Here is a 21,049-nt window from a genome sequence, read left to right on the forward strand (position 1 = left end):
GGCTACTACAGAATTAATGCCACTACAGAATGATTGATTTCTCCTTTATTAGCTCCAACAATATGCCACTTTGTTGGTGCCGTGTTGTTACAACTTTACACCTGTGAAAGTCACATAAAAGTATATGTACTTAAAAAAATTCTTTTTCTTACAGTTTAGTTGTTATAGGACTTAAATAAATGGTAATTGCTCTTTTTATTACACGTTCTAATTTTTGTCCGTTAGTCTAATCTCGTCGTAGAAAAATTGTACAAAACTCTAAGATTTGACGTTACGAATGTACGCAGTGAATGCTACTCTACGAACTTCGAATGCCCGTTCGGAGCTATTTGAATTGTATGATTAAAATTTCTTAGTTTCTACAAAAACAATCTACGATGAATTGCATGATAGGGCTGAATGTGTTGCATTATTCAATAGCTTCTAAATGCGAATTATAATTCGCCTTAAAACAAAAGCCGATAGCATTTGCTACTAGTCGTAAATAACTATTTACTTAGGGTGCGGTAGTAAAGAGAGAATACTTTAAACCCATGTTTTCGATTTTGTTTTAATTTAGCTTTTCTAACAAAGGTGTGATATTTTCTTTTACTGAGTTTTAAGCGCCTGATGAATCCAAATACGCAATGCTTTGATTTAAAAACCGTTGACCAGAGGCCTATCATGTGTTCATATCTGCGCATCGGCACTGGCCATTGTTGTCTGGCTTTTTTAAACATACGTACATACATATGTGTGGAGCATTTGACCGTTGTGATAAAATTGTACTTTTCGAACACCAAGCTTATCGGTCAAGGAAAAAGTTTCACTTGATAATAATGTAAATACGTTAATAAATTCTGTATAAATCATTTTATTAAAAGCTCATATGAAAATGTTTGCAGTTTGTTAAAGATTTGGAATTACATTTTCTGTTAAATACTTCGTAAATATAAATTATTATTATTACGCTCTCATTTTCCGAGTTTAAAATTATTCATCCTTAAGTTAAATTAGTCGTAAACACAAATATTATTAATAATGTATTGTAAAAGGTTAATATGTGGAATTTCAAATCATCTTTTCGTCACAAATTTACCATATCAGCGTTTGATTCCGATTTTAAATTTGTAATATTTCCGAGAACATGAGATAGAGCTACTCGTTAATTATATTAATGACTAAAACATTAAGTTACATATTCTATACTGAACTGCTTGCTAAATTTTAATTTTTACAAGACATGAAGCATAACATAATTTTCTTAATTATTTGACACTTCCCCGGTGCGCACTTACTTTGAGCTTGACTCTTCTCCCCCACCTTGTGTAGCATTGTTGCGCAGTCCGCGTATGGTAATATCATAAACCACTTCTTCAATTTTTTTCACATCGTATTTCAAGGCATCAAATCTCTTTCGCAAACCATCATTTTTTAAATTAAGTAGACGAAAGCCAGAATTTAAATTCGCCATGAAGTGAGAAATGTTAAGAGGCCGGTCATAGTCACCCATAGTTACCGAGTTGGTTGCGAAACGAGATAGTTCAGATGCCATTTGTAAAATTCCCATTAAATAATCCTCTATATCCAGGTGAAAGCCATGCGCCTGATTAGTTTTCACTATGATAAAGAATTGGATTACTGAAATTATAAACTTCTAATATCGAAATTTATACTTACAGCCCAACATTTCCGCTACAGTTTCACGATTTACTAAAAAACCCGCTTCTAAATAAACAACCATTGCAATCAGAAAAACTAGACGTTGTGTTATAAATGTCCAATGATCCGAGTATCTGAAAGTATTGAGGAATTTTACATAAAATCATTAGCTATTAAAATCAAGAAGTTAGAAATCAAAGCGAATCTATACATTTACAAGTATTTTGTTTTTGTAATTCGGTATTTCGAATGTCAAAATTTAAACCAAAATGTAAACAAATCAAAAACAAAGAAGCGGGTCACTCTGACATTGAAAATACCAAATCGCAAAAAGAAAACGCAAGCAGCTGCTCTATTATTACCACCATGCATGAATTCGGTTTGTTAGGAATTTTAGATTTTGTTTATGTAGCATCACTTTCTTTTCTTGAAAAACAAAAACAATTTGTACTCATTATATGGCAACATTATGAAAATGATGCCATACACCCTGAGAAAATATTACATATTTCATATGAAAAAGAACTAGAAAAATGAAGCCCTTCCAAATAATTACATACATATACATATTTAATAAAGCGTCTTTCAAAAGCGAGGCTAGATGTTAGTAGTGAATAATTCCTAGGCGGTACCTTTTTTATGCCATCTTTGACATTTGTTAAGAAAACCGAGATAAAATTTTACATGATACAACGCGTTAAAATTCTTGAATCTTATTATAAAAATCGTCGATCGTTAAGAACGAAACTCGTGAATTTTTTGGTGGAAATATTCGCCCGAATGAGGTGACAATCCAAAGGTTGAAAAATACATTCCAAAAAACTGGTTCTTATGTCCAACTATCTTGGAAGACGTAACGATAGATTTAGGCCATCCTGGGATTGGAGATGCAAAGGATTGGTCATTAGTATGTCTGGGTCAGTTCCAGATAAACATAATTTTAGCCTTCCACACCATACAAAAGGTCGTTGAGTACATTTAAAACATTTTTGGAGGGAGCAAATCCATTCGCACACGGCTCGTATCGTCATCGTAGCGTATGCGACAAAATGTACCCGAGACTCGCAGCCTTGTGTTGGCGAAACGCTCACAAGTCGTTAGCTACTCATACTCGTCACAGCAAGCATGCAGAATGATGCTTATCGTAGAACAGAGTCGTCAAATATCATGGTACAATTGTGGTTTATTTTGGATTTTCATGTATTTCATTATTCAAAAGGAATGTTTTTTTTTTGGAATGATGCAATACTCTTATTTAAAAGGTTTAAAAAGTTTTTGACTGCAATTAAAAATTTATTTTATGAACTTTCCTCAAATATTGTTTTTTTTTTGGCACAAATAGCCGGCTTCACAATTTCTGCAGGCTCCTTAAAAGTATTTTTAGAGATCCCTTAAAATGTCTGAAATTGTAACTCCCTCCTGGCAATGAATAATCTGCTGTTTGAGCTACTCCTAATGTACCGATGTACCCAATGCCTCTTTTTCTTTCATTTCTGGAGAAGGTAATATAATAACATATATTCCTCTTCATCGCTCAACATATGGACAACTCGTACTTTGACGATAGATAGTCGCATACAGGTACGGGAATGGTGCTGGAGTCACGCCGATCAGTACGAGTAAAACTTTGTAGATAGCTTGCCGCTGGTAAATTAACCAAACTTGATACATCTATTCGGTTCATTCGCGGTACACGATCATTGAAGCTAGCTTATAGTAATAATAAATTACCTATAATACTGTCCCATGGGAACTAGTTCAGCTAATTGCTTATAGATGTTAGAACAAGCAGATATCTGTTTACGGGCTTCCTTACACGCATTGTCAACTGAAAAGGAAATAATATAAGAACCAACATGTAATTAATATATATTTATGTCCTTACTATTTGATAAGTCAGAATGAATGACTTGAAGTTGAATTGTTGATTCCTTTGCCAATTGCTCAATTTCTCGCACTTTTATTTTGATATTCTGTGAAATAAGAAATATAATATACAATTGAACGGAGAAACCTGTGGTGGTACGGCTGGTACAAAACTTTTAATGGATAGTCAATGTTTTCTTTAAATAACTAATCACCTCACGAATTTCCTGTTCATTTTCCATATACTTCTGGTATTTGGCAAAAATTTCTAGATCGACAAAATTAGCCATGCTTTAAACAATAACAACTTTAAACACGAAATTACTTTCCCTCGCAAGCACTTTTCTTATTTACGCTTCGGTGCGGCTTTTCGTTATGGATGTACAATCGATTCCGATACTTAGAGTTACTGTGCGTTTACACATTACATATTTATAAACATTTTCTTGAGCTTCATGTCACAGCAAGAACAAGAATAATAGAATACACGATTGCGCCTTCCAAATTCCCCGTGTCGTTTGAGCCCATGAATAAACAAGCAAAACGAAAAGGAATTACTTGTCTGTGAAAAAGAAGAGTAGGCGAAAGGAAACAACAAAACACAAAAAATTATATGCACACACACATACTTTCTTGACACGGCGTCTTCCGCATAAAAACGCAAGCAAACTGCATTTGGAGGATTTATATTAATTTATGCTTCACAATTTAACACGCGGAACTACGTTTTCATTAGTTTGATTAGTTTAAATCTTACAAATCACAAAACTACCAAGCAATTCACGGAATTTTCACAAGCATGTTATTTCTCCTACTTTTGTTTGTTTTGTATTGCGGAGGGAGCTGACGTCAGACTTCTCAAAATCGCGAAAAATAAAGAAACTGTTTTTTAATTTGGCCACCTTAGATATTCAATTCGCTTTGATATCACGGTATAGAGAATACAGAAGGTGACGGCTTCCGAAAAATGTTCTTGTGTTACGTCAGATGAACAAACAAAATGAAGAGAAGTAAATTATTTTATAAATTCAGTGAATGGCTTGGTAATTTGGGATTTTTAAATTAAGTATATTAATAAAAATTAAGTGCTGCGAATGAAAGCCTGAATTATAACACCACCTCAAAATGCGTCCTTTTTCACTTCTCTCTTTTGAACATTTTGCTACCGTAAACTCTGCGGAACTTTTAGATGGTCTCTCTGAACGTCTTTCGCTTCCATGATCTTTTCCAGACTAGCATAACTTCTTCGTATCGTCTATATTCCCACTCATCATCGGGTTGCAACTGCATTAATCTGATATCAACTATCCCTTCAAATCTCTGTACTTTATGCTTACAATCTATGGCACAAGGTCGGTGAGATAGTGCGTCAGCATTTCCATATTGTTACATTTTTCGATACTCGATATCGAAGTCATAATTTTGGGGCCTTTCGATCCACCAAGCATATTTTTCCACCGTATCCTGCATAGTCTATTCCTAACCACAATCGTTGACCGTAATTGTTGACCCCTCTTACCCCTTTATATTTCTTATCGTCTGCTTTAACGCCTTCGATTGGCACCTTATGCCCAAAATACACGACTTTTGTTTTAAACAAGGCGCATTTTTTTGGATTAAATCGTAAACCCGCGGTGGCAATGCGCTGAAGGATTTCTGCCAAGTTTTTCGGATGATCGCAGTGGGAACTAGTTCTCGCCTCTTATAACTAGTTCGTTTTATTTTAACCGTTTTTGTATTTCGAGAGCGTCATTGTCAGTCTTAGCATTTCCTCCAACCTGAGCTCATCTTTAATTGGCTGTAATTGCGAGCCTTATGTCCTGTCGGCAGTTGTAAAACTTTAAATCCGAGCTTCTGGGTCGTGTAAATTGATTATTACTCTCCTCAAGATTTCTACCGAGGTAAGCGTTTCCATTTCAACCCGATGGACTTTCGGCTCTGGCTTGCTCAAGAGAGCTGCTGTTTCCTCTGTTAGTGCAAAGTCCACTGTCGTAGCAAACTTCTCCTTCGGTGTAGAGTACGCTGCCCTTTCGTGTCTGGATCTTGTATTCCTCTTATGAATGGTTGGCACCTCATCTTTTCCACGAAATTTGCTGTTACCCTTGCATACGCCAAATCTCGTATTCCTGTAAGATCGCAACCTTGTATTATAACATCCTTGAATGAAATTAACGTTCTGTGGTGTGGCTGAACATAATTTCTTGTCATTGGTAGTTCCCATTGCTTTCACTTACTTTTCGTCTATTTCTATTTATTCGCAGCATTGACGTCACGGCGAGTTGGGAAGGAGCAACCTTGTATTTCGCCATTCTTCTGTAGAATCGATATATCCTCAAGAATGGTAGAATGCAAGATTGCACATTTTGTAATGTCAGTGCTGCACATAACCAAAAAAAGGAAGAAGAATTAATTGTTTGTGAAGAGAAAAAATAAGCGTAAACGGATACACACAATCACAAATTTTCTTTTCACGACATAAGCAGAAAATGCATTGGGAGGCATTGTCATAACTCGTACTGTCCGAATTTAAGACGCGGCATTTTGTTCTATTCATTCACTGAATTTATAAATACGTAACTTCTCTCCCTTTTGTTTGGACATCTGCAGCGCCGAGGTCACCCGGTTGTCAATAGCGGGAAAAATAAAGTAAGGGTTTCCGGAAGCGCTATTTTCTATATTCTTTACCGTGATATCACCTTGTATAGATTCGCTTTGGGTGACTAATTACAAAAATTTATTTCGCTGGCGTGCAACCCTGTACTGGTATTTGCTTAGCATAAACAATTAAATTACATTACTGGAAAAGTAGTATTAGTAATTGTCTTAATTTACTTCTTAATTTTTGAATAATTTGTTTATTGGTCAATATGTCATATGGTGTAAGTATATACTGTTAAATTCCAAATAATTGGAGCAGCGTGTCTAATAAATATTACTGAATAGGGCGGACATCCTGGGGGCTACAATCCATATGCCGCCCCTCCTGGTGCCTTTTCACCACAAAATGCTCAAGTTTCTCCACAGGCGCAACAGTGGTTCAATATGGTCGATCGCGATCGTTCCGGCAAGATATGTTCCACTGAGTTAAAGGCAGCTTTGGTGAATGGGCGAGGAGAAAACTTTTCGGACAATGCTTGCAAACTAATGATTAGTAAGTGGATGCCATGCGTATTTTCAAGCATTAAGAGTCAGTTTTTCAGTGCACATTTAACTGTATTTTCTAGTTAAACAGGGTTCAATTTAGTTTATAAGTTAAACTGAAAGCAGTTAAATTAACGCTGAAAAATTGTGCCTAAACATACGAAATGCTTTCTTAGGGTCAGTTTTTCAGTGCTTTCCAGTTAAATTAAGTTTAAACGCACAATTTTGCAGTCTTAAAGTCAGTTTAAAAAATTCTCCTCTGTTAAACTAGCACAGAAAAACCAGTCTTTAATAGAAAGTTGGAAATGGAAAATGGCAAGTTTGGCATTAACAGAAATTGTATCTCTTGATCACATTTTGTAGTATTCTACAATTGGTTTTCCTTGCTTTTGAATCATATTTTTATAATTATTGTTTATTAGGCATGTTCGACAAGGATGCTAGTGGCACTATTGATGTCTATGAATTCGAAAAGCTTTATGAATATATAAATCAGTGGTTAATGGTATTTAAAACCTATGATCGAGATGGGAGCGGCCATATTGACGAAAACGAGTTGGCGCAAGGTAAGAAATTTACTTGAGAAAGTTATTCCCAATTTAAATAATTGCTGTCTTATTTTTCTTAAAAGCGTTTACTCAAATGGGCTTCAGATTCACGCCGGAATTTATAAACTTTCTGGTCAAAAAGAGTGATCCCAGGGAGCATAAAGAAATTTCCGTTGATCAATTTATTGTTCTTTGTGTGCAAATTCAACGTTTTACTGAGGCATTTCGGCAACGGGACTCGCAACAAAATGGCACTATTACAATAGGATTTGAGGATTTTCTAAGCATTGCCATTGGATGTTCATATTAATGATCCTAAAAAATTGAGCTTGTACGAAAATTGCAACAAGTTCATCTCAATATATATATGCACGTCTCCAGAAGAATATTTATGTCATTCCTAGATTCTCTAATAAAACAGAAATAGAATATGCTAATGTACAAAATTGCTGCTATATGAACCGCAAATCACTTTTTTAAAGCAGTTATCTTTTATTGTTAATGATGATTGACTTACTTAAAATAAATAAATCATTACCGTAACGCAATAATTGCTCTTTGTATGGATGTATGAATTTTGTTGTTAAGAGTTTATAATACTGATGTAGTGGAATTGAACCAATCCTTGTTATGGTGTTGTGTTCGATGTAAAAGGTTATTGTAGGCACATGTGTCTGGTGAGTCTTGCCCATATTAAAGTTCTTTTGGAACCAAATTACGTTGATGTTTAGCTGATTGATTCAGTCAGCATGGCTCGATAGCGGACGCCATTAACCGTAACAGGAACTCCTTCTTAATTTCGAAAATAATAAGGATCGATGTTGCCGTCAGTGCTCTATGAACCTCGCAAACAATTTTTTTATTTTCAAAGTAAATTTCCACATTTTGGAGGCGTTCCGTCGTTAAACGATTCATGATGACTTGTCAAACCTTACTGAACAGAAATGTCAACAGGTCTATATCGATAGTCCGATGCATGATTCAATTATAGTATTTATATTTGAATCATGGTCCTCATGCAGCTAAAAATAACACCCGATATAATCAAGAAAATTGCGATACGGCAATATCCTGGCGTTGCGGACGTTGCGTTCTGATGCTTCTTTTTATTTTTGTGAGCAAAAGTAGACAAATTTAAAAAAAATATTATGTAGAGCAAGATTTGATGCAGTGCTAATGAGTATACAACGCTCCTTCCCACGGCGCTCGGTTCTACGTTACAAGAACGATCGGACTTATATCCGGTCAAGTACTGTCACTCCAGAAGCACATATGTATATGTGTATAAATTGTGACAGTTACAAAGTAATTTATTGATGATGAATTTGTGACCGAAAATTGTGTTCAGACGAATTACACGAGAATTTCGAAAGAGTGGTCGTCGGAGAAAGCATGACGTAAATGCTACCAAATAAGAGGAACTTCTCAATCGGCGCTGATGAGGTAAACGGTGTATTCGTCTTTGTAAATCATGTTTCCAGCATCGAATATTCCTTTAATTTGTTTAGACTAGCAATTTTTAGCTGAAACAGGCCCTCGTCTCCGCTGGCAGCTCGACATTCGACTGAACTGAAGAAAGAGATTTCAATTTATTTAATAAATTTTTTCGATTATTTTTTAAATTACTTTGAGGAATCGTAAATGGAATAGAAGCAAAACATATATTTTTAAATTACATATGTTATTACATTCTCAATTCCTTTCAAAGTACCAAATCATTTCAAGTCAACAAATCATAATTCCTTGTAATGAAATCGAAAAAAAAACTTTTGAAATTACTTCCAAGGAATTCAAGAAATAATCAACTCTTTGCTGTGGACTGAAGGAATCGATTATTTATTACCATTCCTTATATACCATTCCTTATTAACAAAATCGAAATTTTTTTTCTTTACTCATCTTATAGTAAATCATTTCAAGAATGTTGTGTCAAAATTTTAAGTGGATCGGAGCAGAACTCTCAAAGTTATAGCCTTTGTAGGCACTCTACCTCGAATGCGGAGCATCGATAGTTTTTCAGAGTAATTTTTTCAAACGCGTTTTTCCCGAAACGACTTCTTAAAAGTCATACTTTAACTGAAAAATTCGACTTTTTTAGTTTCAGATGATTCTACGACGAATGCCGATTGGCACCGCAGAGCACCTCTCGAAAAACATATCTCCAAAAAAACTCTGTCATGGGCTTATTTGTCAATATTTTATTACTAATATTTTTTAAAAACTTATTGAAAAGATGTACAATAACATGCAACTGATTTTATTAAAGTATCTTAAGCCATATTTCTGTAAAAAATTCAAAAAAAAGTGTTTTTTTAGCGCTAAACCCTACCACCCCCTTAATTGAGCATAGAGATAGCGAGAGGGGAAATTGCCTACTATTACAAAATGATTATGAATGCAATTTTTCGTTTCTTGCAATTTGTCGATGTCTCAAAACTTTGGCAAAAATATAGCGGTCAATCTATCGAGTCGTTTTTGACCGATTCCTTGTAATTTTTTCGTACATTATTCTTCGAATATTATACTTTTTTGGATAGCTAAAAAGACATACTAGTTTTTAAAAACTTTCCTGAATAGCTAAGTTTTGGACATCATGCCGTATAGCCAAATTAATCAAACTGATGAGTGCGCTCGAGCGGGAAGAATTGCGGCAGTTATTTTTTACGATACAGTTTCACGTTCTGTGACAAAATTTCTCCAACAATGCCAACGTCACGCTTTGTATCAATAAAATGTTATAAAAATCTGATTGCACCTGCTAATTAGGCGCATTATAAAAGTTTTCACTGCGGAGTTGAAATGGAAGAGGAAAAGTAAGTTTTTATTTAATAAATACCACTTTGAAGTTTAATATCGTTTATTTATTGGTTTTAGCGTAAAATTAAAATTAAATGAAACGAAGCTATTGGTCCAAGTTTCAATATTTTCAATAACGTTTGGCGCGAAATAACTTCAAAAATGTTGTAACATATATCAAAACAGTAACAGTGTCGCAATATTACTATAATTTATGAGTTCGGCGAACTCAACCGATTTTTTGTTTACATTACAAAAATACTTAACATCACTATTTTGAAATTTACAGTTACTGTTTATTAATGATTGCATTAAAAATATACTAATTCTCGAATAGTCAGCAGAGGCTACATATTTTTATTGCTACGAGTACCACTAGGAGATGCAATTTCGAATGAAACATTTATTTTATGTTGAATATGAAAAATACTATGGAACAAAATATTGTAATGCAATTTTTAAGTGAAGCAATTTGTGAGGACATATTTAAGTATACACATAATGTTTTATGCACAGATTGTTTATCTTTTGATCATTAAAAACATTTGTTCATGAATGAATTTATGTTCAGGTAGTTTTTTTAATAAATCGGCAGCGGTCGGATTCTAGTGCAATGGAATGGAAGACGAAAGGTGGGCAAAATAGTTATTTTTGAAACTTGTAAAATATATTCAATTTACGATATAGGTATACATAACAACTTATATTTGTGTTTTTTGTGTAGTTTAGCGAGAAACTCAACTATAAGCAAAATACTTATACGGTGTCGGCTATGTATCTACATACGTAAAATAAGTACCGCACATCATCAAAGTATTAGCTTAGAATTTGCAACAGGCATGCTAACGTTTAACGTTTATAGTGCTTCAATGCTGCCGCTTTCATTACGCGCCTCGAACAAACCCTTGTTGTTTTGTTTACATTCTGATATAGACTACTGCTATCACCTAGTGTGAATTTGTCTTGATTGCAATAGTATTCAAAAGTTAGGAAAAATTGATTACAATTCATATGCTAATTAATACAAAATACACCTACTAATAATTAACTCGCAATTAAAGATAAACGCGCATTATATTTAATTTAAATCCACGAAATTTTGGTGCACTCAAATTGAATTTGCCAATTCCATTTTGACAACATAGTTTATACCTGTTTACAATTCTTTATTGCATGTTTTATATTTTTTTATTTTGCGCCTAATTGTCCGCAGCAGGTTCGTCACACTCTAGCACTGTCTTAACTGTTATAACTATTTTTATATTCCGCATGTTTTTATTTTATGCTGCTATAACAAGCACATCCACCTTAATGCTGTCTTTCAAGAAGAACACTTAAACACTCTGAAGTATCTACATAAGAATGCGTTTGTGGTTTAAGCATGCATATATTTATTTGCGGTATATTAACTAAACGACCTTTACATATTTGGTTACATTTTTGATCATTTTTTTTTTTTTTAAACTTATGTGATGATTTCTCTCACATAATACATAGCGCTTACATAAATTTATACATATGTTAAACTTTTCGTGGATACAATAAAATATATGTTTGTGTGTATGTGTTTATATTCATATTTAAATGTACGATTTTTTGTGCCGTATAGAGGCTCTTTCAGTCTTTATTGATTACAAATAATAAACTCAGTCAAAATTTTTCTTAGAGATCACTCATGATTAAATGATTGTATTGCATACGTCCATAGTGCATAAGCACATATGTACATATATTTCTAATACATATAATTTGGAATTTAAATCTTAATTTATCGCCGCTGAAGCCTAAATCGGCAATCTTCAAATTTATATAAAATAAACATCAAATACAAATATTGTCTAATACGTGCTCTCACTCAGCCTTTCTTTAGAAAAAATTTCAAAAATTACACTTACGATATACAGTTTTTCTTATCTTTATTTTTGATTGAGATTGCTTTCCCGATCATTGGAAGTGTTCGGCTTTGGTTACTACTATATTAAATATTTTTTATTTTTTTATTTATTAATATTAAGTAAATTTACTTCACTCTTCGTATGTAGCATAAAACCTGCATAGTGTTCGTTTGTTGCCTGTTATATCCAAAATATGATTGACAAATCAGTGCAGCTCTCTTGATAGGGGTTAACATTTTTTTTTAAATTTGACATTATAGTATATTTCTTATGAGAGCACTGTCAAATTCTATCACACTTTGTGAAATACATTTTGCTTACACTTTAATACAAATATATAAATTTGTGTGCTCTATTTTACAAGTACACTGTCTGAAACCAAAAAAATTTCTCTGGTTTCTAAAAGTAAACTTTGATCAAAAAATAATGTTTTCCTCTATTAGTAACGTAAATTTGGCATTCAGAAGCCAGATCCAAATATAGAGTCGACCGGAAAAGTATTTTCGTTATTCATATTGAATTGTAATTATTTAAGTAAATTTAACTTTGTTTTGGTTTTCCAGCTACAGTGAGCCATTTGTGTGTTCACTCTCTGTGTGATTGTTTTTTAAAGCAAAGTGACTACCCTGTGCCGTGGGCTTTAACATAAACACGATAATAATCAACTCAATTAAATTTTTCCCACTTGGTAATAAAAAACTCCAACAGTAAATCAACCAGTCTTCACACAATATCTTGCCGTTATGTCCTTAAAATTAATTAATTATGCTACTACATATATTATTTTCAACCGAGAATAACGCTTCACCCAATTCAGTAATCAGCTCATAAATCATTTGATGGATACTATACCCATTATGACTTTTCAAATGTAAATTACATTTTTTGTGATCTTTTCTTAACGGTAATTTTTTCTTAATATCTATCATGTTGGCAATGTGAATATTATTTTGATATGGACGTAAACAAAACTTAAAGTAAAGGCACAGAGTTATTATCGGCATATAATTACGGCCAAACTAAAACCCTTCCACTAAGTTAGCAGCAACATAAAAAGGACAACGTCTAAAGACATAAACCTCATTTAGAGTCGAATTGGTTCTCATTGGGATTGGGCGCCATATTGTTAGAGCGCAATTATGCATATGATAATGTAATTATAAATACAATATGTATGTGTGTAAGTATGTATATAATATCAGTTCAGTCGATCTAAATGTAAAGGTTATAATTATATAGAAAAAACATATACTTGATTAAAAATGCATTATACGTATTCAGAAGTAAACTTTAAACAAATTGCTACGAAAACGCGTTTGCAGGTATGTATTTAATCTCGTTTGTAAGTAACTTCGAACTAGGCTGATTAGCCAGTTGTGTCAATTATTTGGAGCAATCAATTACTAATTTACTGGAAGAGTCATCGGAAGCATTTGCACTGTTATTGCTACAATCTATTTTATTTGAGTATTTCGAGCGTCGTTTACTAGCCAATTGCGGCATGTCTGAATGATGCTTTCGAACGTGTACACCCAAATTGCCACGCTGTTTGGACTTATAAGGGCAATATGGGCATTGATGTGAGGGTTCCTTGCCGCCACACTCGACATTCTCATGGCGACGAAGTGTAGACTTCCAGCGGTATTTTTTACTGCAATGGCGGCACTCGTAAATAGCCTCTGGGCCTTCATTGGCATTACTTGGACTATTGGTATCATTGCCTAGCATCCCAAAAGAGTTGTGACTTGCGTCACTAAGTGAATACTCTAAATTGCGTAAAGCTTGTGCTTGTGCGTGTGCTTGTGCTGCAAATAAGAATTTTTGCGAGTCGTCGGACATGTAATCCGTATTCGATGCAATCATTCTCGGCGAGGAGGAAGATGCGCCATTGGGATTAAAAATGTTTGATGCGGAACAATTGTAATTGGCTTTTGAGTTTTCAACTAAATGTATATCATCGAAACCGTTATCTTCGTCATCACCATCGGTTGCATCCACATCAGCGGTATTATCTAGCGCACTTTCGGATTTAAAGCGTCGTTGCCGCAAAAAGTTTTCCAGTAGTTTTGACGAATAAGTGTTTGCTGCCGTATTGATGTCGCTTGCATTGACGCTATCGTTGTCTGAATGTTCCTTTACCTTTAATAATTCTTGTGTGCGTAGTTGTTGTTGAAAATTATTGTATCCATCGCGTAAGAAGGCCGCGGCAATGGCTGCCGCGTGCGGCAAGACATCGACATTGGATGAAATTACACCTGCAGTAGCGATATTATTTTGGCCAGGAATAAGCTTTGTATTGTCAATAGCCGTACTCAATGGTATTAAAGACGGAACAGGGACATTGACAATCTTAGCAACCTCCTTAATTACTGAAGAACCTATACTGATATCTGGGCTGGGCCCTGTAGGAATTACTAAACCAGTTGAGGGATGTATTAGTGGTTTAACGTCAATTTGTGAGGAGTTTGGTGCAACCACTACAGGTGTGGGGATCGACCTAAGTGTTGGTAATGCTTTGATATTGTCCATCAAACTCTTGCCCGGGTCAGTACTTTTATTTACGCTTGTATATTCAGTGGGTTGATGAAATGATGCATTTTCGGCGGCAGTTGCGCCCTCGCCAATTGGCTTAGGTGCAATAGTCGGCCTTTCCTGTTCTATTGGGATTGCCACCATTTCATCACGTCGCAAGTTTTTTGACTCAGTAACTGTAGCGACGCATTTGGTTGCAATGGCCGCGATGCTTGACTCATAACTCTCAGCAGGAGACGGCGAAGTTTGTCTATTCTTACTGGCAACTGCCTGTTGATTCTTTGGTGCATTTGCTACATTAGCTTTACGTAACTGAATAAGCATATCGGAAACATCCGACATGGACATATTTTTGCGGTTTACACTCCGCTTTGAGGTTAGGTCGGTGCGCGGATGTGGCACCAGAACTGACGCCAACACAGGCGAAGATTCTGGTGGTGCTGTTATTGGCGTCGAAGCGTTGCGAGTGTTCAGCCGCTTGACGGCGTGTGTATTGAGAATAGATCGCTGGCATGTCTTTTGTATTATAACTCCCTGTGGCGAGGTGTTTTCCTTGTGCAACTGGGACAGTTTTCGGCTCAAATCTGTAAAATAAATTTTTTTTTTCAATATTATTAAATAATTGTTTGTAATTATATTCATATGTATGAGGAAAGCTCTTAATTTGTATGGAAAATCAATAGTGTGTTAAATGAATACGGAAAATAGGGTTGAGTGAGAAATTAACTTGTGCACAGTAGACGCAACGGACAAAAGTTACTAACTAAAGATAGAAAGTGAGTTTTACATACTTTCAAGTAGTTAAAAACTTAACAAAGAAAATATTCGAGGCACATGCACTTGCTTTTAATACACTATAACTACTAAATATTTTTTACTAAAAGTTCAATAATTAAAAAAACTAAAATAAAAAGCCATGACGTGAATGTTTCAATTTTATATTTTTCAAATATAAGATGATACGAATTCGTTTTTTACACAAAAATTATTTTTAATTTGTTGTGCGCAATCCGATCAAGTATGTATAAAGATGTAAATATGTATATATGTATGTATGCATATGTTTACAACGCAATGACATCAGTTGTATTTAAATTAGTAAATTACTTCATTCCGAACTGTATGAGGTCCAGAAAAGGCTTGCCCCTCTGAAATTTTTGGAGTGCTCCCAACAGATGGCAATGGATCCCTTTTCCTAAACATGTAAGTACATCAGGGTTGTTGTTGTTGTAGGAGCATAAACATTCCCCATACTTACATACGGGGAATGCAGCTGAAGTGACAGTCCGCAGCCGGTTGTAAATCCGGGTTGTTCCGGTCACGTAGAAACGACTGTAGTGGGAACGTGAATGCATTCAAATAACTTAACACAAAGTATCTAAGAGAAAATACTGCAGGGGAATCCGCTATAAATAATAATATTTCAGAGCTTAAATTCTTGACGGTTGTCTAGTTCGAGTTTCTACTGGAATGTTGGTTGTGTATTTATGCTACCGGACAGATGAAGGTACAGTTCTATTGTCCCGATTGCTATTATTACAGAAATAACTTTTGCTATAGTGTTTATATTTTATGTCCTGACATTCGGATACGGCAGCCACATTAATGTATAAATCCGTTATTATGAGAAACATGTGTTGCAAATACAGGTCTAAAAATAAAAATAGTCAGTACCAAAACTTAATAATTAATTGAACTTAGTAAAAAACAATCTATTTAAAAAATAAGTGAAAACGATGACGCTTTACATTTATCGAAAAAGCGCTGCGAGTAAACTAAATCATTCTTAAAATTATCTTATTACAAAAATTATGTATATTTGTATGCGTACATGTAAATTGTTTAATTGCATTGGAGCTGTGTTATAAACCAGTGAGTTTTTAAGAAAAATTAACATTCACACATACATATGTACGTATCCATACATACGTGTATATGCGTATGTATGTATATGGTCGCAACTAATCTTAGCCCAGAATACCTAACTCCGTATCAACAGTTCGATATTCTTTGCAAAGCCTCCGGAAATGAATTTAGAAATCTACACTAGTACACATGCAATTTATTTTTAGACCTGCATACTTGTGTCAATTTCCTCCACTGAATCGGACTGCGGCAGGACCAACAAAGTTAAAGCCCATATATGTATGACTGTCTGTACTACATACAATTTGAAAGTACTCGCACCAAAATTTTCTCATAACATTGGATATTTTAATCAGCGTATGATAAAAAGGACTTTCAGGACGCTCAATCGGAGGAATATTATATATTAATAACTTTGTATGATGAGATCTTGGTAAGTATGTATGTGCATATTTATATGTATATGTATGCATGTATGTACTATGTATGGATATATCAACTGGACTGTTTGCGAATGCTGGTGGAGGCTTTACAAACGCGTGCATGTATATTTAATAACTTAGTGTATAAATGATAAGAGAGTAGATATGTGCAACTTGAATGATCAGATGTTTCAAAAATAATTAGCTGTTGTTTCGGATGCTTAATCACTTACTCACATACAGGTATATCTACAATTATAGGCAGGTACATCTGATCATTTACTTTTTGTAGAGCTTGAGCACATTTCATCCTTCAATTTTCTGTGAACAAACAAAAGAGAAAATAGGTTAGTCTCGCTTAAAAAACCGGTTTTATTGATGTCACTTTCGTTGGCAGGAAACAAAAATCTCGACCTAAAAGCAGAGAAATAAAAAAGGAATAGATTAGCACGATTTTATGTGTGAAAGTATATGTATGGATCTATGCATGTATATTTTTTAGGCAGTGCCGGAACACGAGAGCTCTGTTTAACGACGAGTGTGCAGCTTTTTTGTTTGAAAACCATTTGTTTATTCTTTATTAAATTTGTTAATAGTAATACCAAAAGTTGTATTTAACGTCTTGTTTTTGTATTTACAAAAGAAAACAACTAACTAATCGCGTTCTTGTTGTAATAGTAAGTAGAATGTTTTGAATTTTATTAGTTGCACAATTTTAGTAATAACATAAACACATCTGGGCTTAATCAATGAACTAAAATCACCACAGATAAAAAAATTGTTTCTAACGACACTTTAAAGAGCCACATAAGGAATCAAAGCACTTGGAAGCTTTAAAGCTTTATTTTCTTATAATCTTCCACATCTAATATATTATATAAATATTATATTTTATATTGATTTAGACACACAGCTACACACAATAAAAAAAGCGTCGCAACAGCTCAACTCGTGTTTCAGCACTGCGCTTAGCTAACTTAAATTTCTAAGCGTTACTTCGATTTTCATCGAATCACAGGCATCTAATGCATTTATGCACATGTATGTCGGTGTGTGCATACCATGTTAGAGGTCAGCAAAATAGCAATGCGTGAAATAGAAGCTATTCTCAATCCTGCCTAGGGATACACATAAAATAGACCCAGGCACGTATTTACACACACACACACACACATAACTGTGTGCAGTTTACACCCAGACAGTATCTGTGCACTGTTGCATTGATGCAAACATCTGCTACAATGTTGTTGTTGTCACTGTACATTACGCTAATACATACATCTATACATAACTGAAGTTATCCTTGGTGCCAACACGAGAGAAAGAGAGAAAGTTTAAACATCCGCTTTGTCGATGAAACACAAGTACATACTCACTAATACTCATACATCCCATAACGCATATACACACGCCAGCCCAAAAAACGCTTTGGCGAAACGTTGCAAGTGTAGGAGCTACAGGATCAGTGCAATACAGAAATATTTCGAAAATTCAATGCGCTTACTCATCTGCGCTCGATACATAAATACTTGCATGCTGCTTAGGCAAACCAATACATAGACTTTGAATGAAAATCCAATGCCTTTTTTGTATACAGATATACATCGCTTTTTCCGAGTATACCGTTGTCGTTGTCAAGCACATGCCACACACACACACCCACGTATATACATATGGATGTATATGTCTATACGAATTTAGACACAACAACAATTTCTTCTATTCTGAAGAATTTGTACCTTTGCGTTTCGACTGCAGTTTCCATACATTCTGTAAGTCTTTTAAAATTACCTGAACAGCTGAAAGTTAAGGAAAAGAAAATTCAGTTGCTTATTCCTAATGTACACATACATACAGCCAAATTGTGCAAGTGTTTGAGCTACAGGATCAGTGCAATACAGAAATATTTCAAAAATTCAATGCGCTTACTCGTCTGCGCTCGATACATATGTAAATACTTGCATGCTGCTTAGGCAAACCAATACATAGACCTTGAATGGAAATCCAATGCCTCTTTCTGTACAGATATGCATGTAAATATCGCTTTTCCCCGAGTATACTTTTGTTGTTTTCAAGCACACACCCACGCATATACATATGTATATGGCTATACGAATTTCGACACAAAAACAATTTAATCTGTTCTGGAAAATGTGTATCTTTGTGTGTCGACTGCAGTTTAGATGTACTCTGCAAGTCTTTGAAAATAACCTGAGCAACTAAAAGTTAAGGATTTGAAATCTCAATTGCTTATTCATAATGCATACTTACATACATACACTTGTGCTCACATAATTAAGTAGCTTTATCTTTTTACAAAATTCGTATATTTTTCGTGCCAAAGTTTTTTCGTTAAGTTTTTATAAAAATACAGTTTATTGCATGGCAAAAACATTATAAATCAAAGTTCCAGACTTTGCATAAAATTCTCAAAAATTTAACAATTTTAAAACATTGTCCTCAAAATTTTAAACTTTTCAATCAGAAGCTTTTTGGAAATTTCTGGGTGTACAGAAATAGCCCATTCAATTTTTGAAGTTGCTCACAAATCGGATTGAAGAAGTCACTCAAAAGTCAGATTTATATGGGAGAAAATGTTCAATATTTTATAAAAAACAAAATTGTCAGACATCAATTCCATTTTTGAGCACTTCACAAGTTGAAAATATTGATGATAACTTTTTTAATTGAATTTTGGTATAAAAAACATTAAAAATTTTGTAAATTAAATAAATAAATTAAAGTGACTTAATTAGGTGTACACAAGTGTATGCACGTATACATATGCCTGGCACTTTTGCTTTGACTTTGTAATATTCAGTTTCCTTTGGCGAAGAAATCATTATTCAAACCGATTTTTGAAGTTGTTAGGACTTGAATTCTGAGTCCTGAGCGGTGGAAAGATGATGAACTGTTTTCATCCCCAATCTCTACACTGTTGCTTCCGGAAAAGGCACTCTGATGCCAATCTTTGGAATTCCGACTAGATTTAAAATACATACATACAAACATACAAGCATTGTTCACGATTTTTCGATTTTCTCTGTAAATGCTTTTGGGTTTCTTAATTGTAATGTAAATGGCAGTGCCAATGGTAAGTTCTCAACTGTACTGCTACTGCAAATACATACATACATATGTATGTATGTAAGTACTAGAGGACAATCGAGATACGACTTCGACTTTTGTCGGTTCTGGTAAAAAAAAACGAACTTTGGCCGAACATTTCTTACATTTTGTTTTGCTACAGAATGTTAGTTTTTGGAATATTTTTGGTATCAGGAACCAAAGCCCACTTTTTCTGTTGCAAAAAATTTGCTTTGATATATATACGTATGTATGGGTGTATGTATGTTCTGTATCTGCTTCTACATGGAGTGCAGGTAGTGAGTAAAAGCGAGTTGCGGGTCAGCTCTATACCGATAAACGGCGCCGCTAGCAAGGTAAAAATGCCGATAAGCTCTTGTTTTTACATTACAATATAAAATTATTCAACTATGGGTATTAAATAACTACCACATGTACACTTGCAAAAACAAAATTTTTTATTTTAATGAGCATACATAAATACCTTTTTCGTTAGTTTCCACGGCGGTTCTACGTTACCGAAACGACCCGGATTTATATTCGGCCAAGGATTGCCACTCCAGCAGCATTCCCCATATGTAAGTATGGGGAATGTTTATGCTGCTACAACAACAACAACAACCTTTTTCGTTTTGTTTTTACTTATAAAAGTACTGGATTTTTAATGTCATCGCTCATTTAATTTTCTGGCACTTTGGCCGAAATTAGCTGAAATTCGGTTCCGGCCTCAAAATTTGCCGTTCTCTAGTATATGCATTGCAAGTATGTTTGTATGTATGCACGTTTATACGAAACTTCTGAACCAGTTAAACTGTAGTTTGTCGGTATGTTTTTCTCTGTAAGAAGTTTAAAAATATAATAATGAATATAAATAGTGTTAATCTGGATTGTTCAAAACATACCTTAGATGAGCACGAGGGCTCTCTTTAATAGCAGTTTTGCACCTTTTCTACGGCCAGACCATTTGAGCCTACTTTTCCGAAAATTCCCCACTTTGAAACTTTTTGTTTACTTTCGGTTCAAATCGACAAACTAAAAATTTTAATGTATATCTTTTTAAATAAAATCTTGTAACCTAGTTTTACTGTTATGGAATATTCAAGAATATAGAGAAAATCAAGTAATAAATAAATAAAAATAAAATAAGTATATCCAAATCTGATTTTATATTGAAAATGTTTACACTACTGAATAGCATCTTTTTTTTTCAAACTAAATTTAATGAAAATACTTTACGATAATGCAAACGAATCAA

The 21,049-nt window shown here is 34.3% G+C and overlaps 3 protein-coding genes across 3 annotated transcripts; 1 reads left to right on the plus strand and 2 right to left on the minus strand.

The window, feature by feature from the left end:
- Window positions 1-833: 833 nt before the first annotated feature.
- Window positions 834-3,885, minus strand: LOC129246303 (translin). The gene is made up of 5 exons (XM_054885004.1): window positions 3,723-3,885; window positions 3,527-3,614; window positions 3,373-3,469; window positions 1,660-1,775; window positions 834-1,599 (listed from the first exon to the last, which is right to left on the minus strand). The coding sequence occupies exons 1-5, from the start codon at window positions 3,795-3,797 to the stop codon at window positions 1,274-1,276; spliced, it is 702 nt and encodes a 233-aa protein (XP_054740979.1). The 5' UTR covers window positions 3,798-3,885; the 3' UTR covers window positions 834-1,273.
- A 2,335-nt stretch (window positions 3,886-6,220) lies between these two features.
- On the plus strand, window positions 6,221-7,747 carry LOC129244592 (peflin). The gene is made up of 4 exons (XM_054882313.1): window positions 6,221-6,386; window positions 6,451-6,658; window positions 7,071-7,214; window positions 7,280-7,747. The coding sequence occupies exons 1-4, from the start codon at window positions 6,375-6,377 to the stop codon at window positions 7,504-7,506; spliced, it is 591 nt and encodes a 196-aa protein (XP_054738288.1). The 5' UTR covers window positions 6,221-6,374; the 3' UTR covers window positions 7,507-7,747.
- Window positions 7,748-12,432: 4,685 nt separating this feature from the next.
- LOC129243468 (uncharacterized) lies at window positions 12,433-20,386 on the minus strand. The gene is made up of 3 exons (XM_054880513.1): window positions 20,279-20,386; window positions 16,945-17,121; window positions 12,433-15,003 (listed from the first exon to the last, which is right to left on the minus strand). The coding sequence occupies exons 2-3, from the start codon at window positions 17,015-17,017 to the stop codon at window positions 13,271-13,273; spliced, it is 1,806 nt and encodes a 601-aa protein (XP_054736488.1). The 5' UTR covers window positions 17,018-17,121; window positions 20,279-20,386; the 3' UTR covers window positions 12,433-13,270.
- Window positions 20,387-21,049: the final 663 nt, after the last annotated feature.

This window comes from Anastrepha obliqua, chromosome 4 (assembly GCF_027943255.1).
Source record: "Anastrepha obliqua isolate idAnaObli1 chromosome 4, idAnaObli1_1.0, whole genome shotgun sequence".
Taxonomy (NCBI): Eukaryota; Metazoa; Arthropoda; class Insecta; order Diptera; family Tephritidae; genus Anastrepha; species Anastrepha obliqua.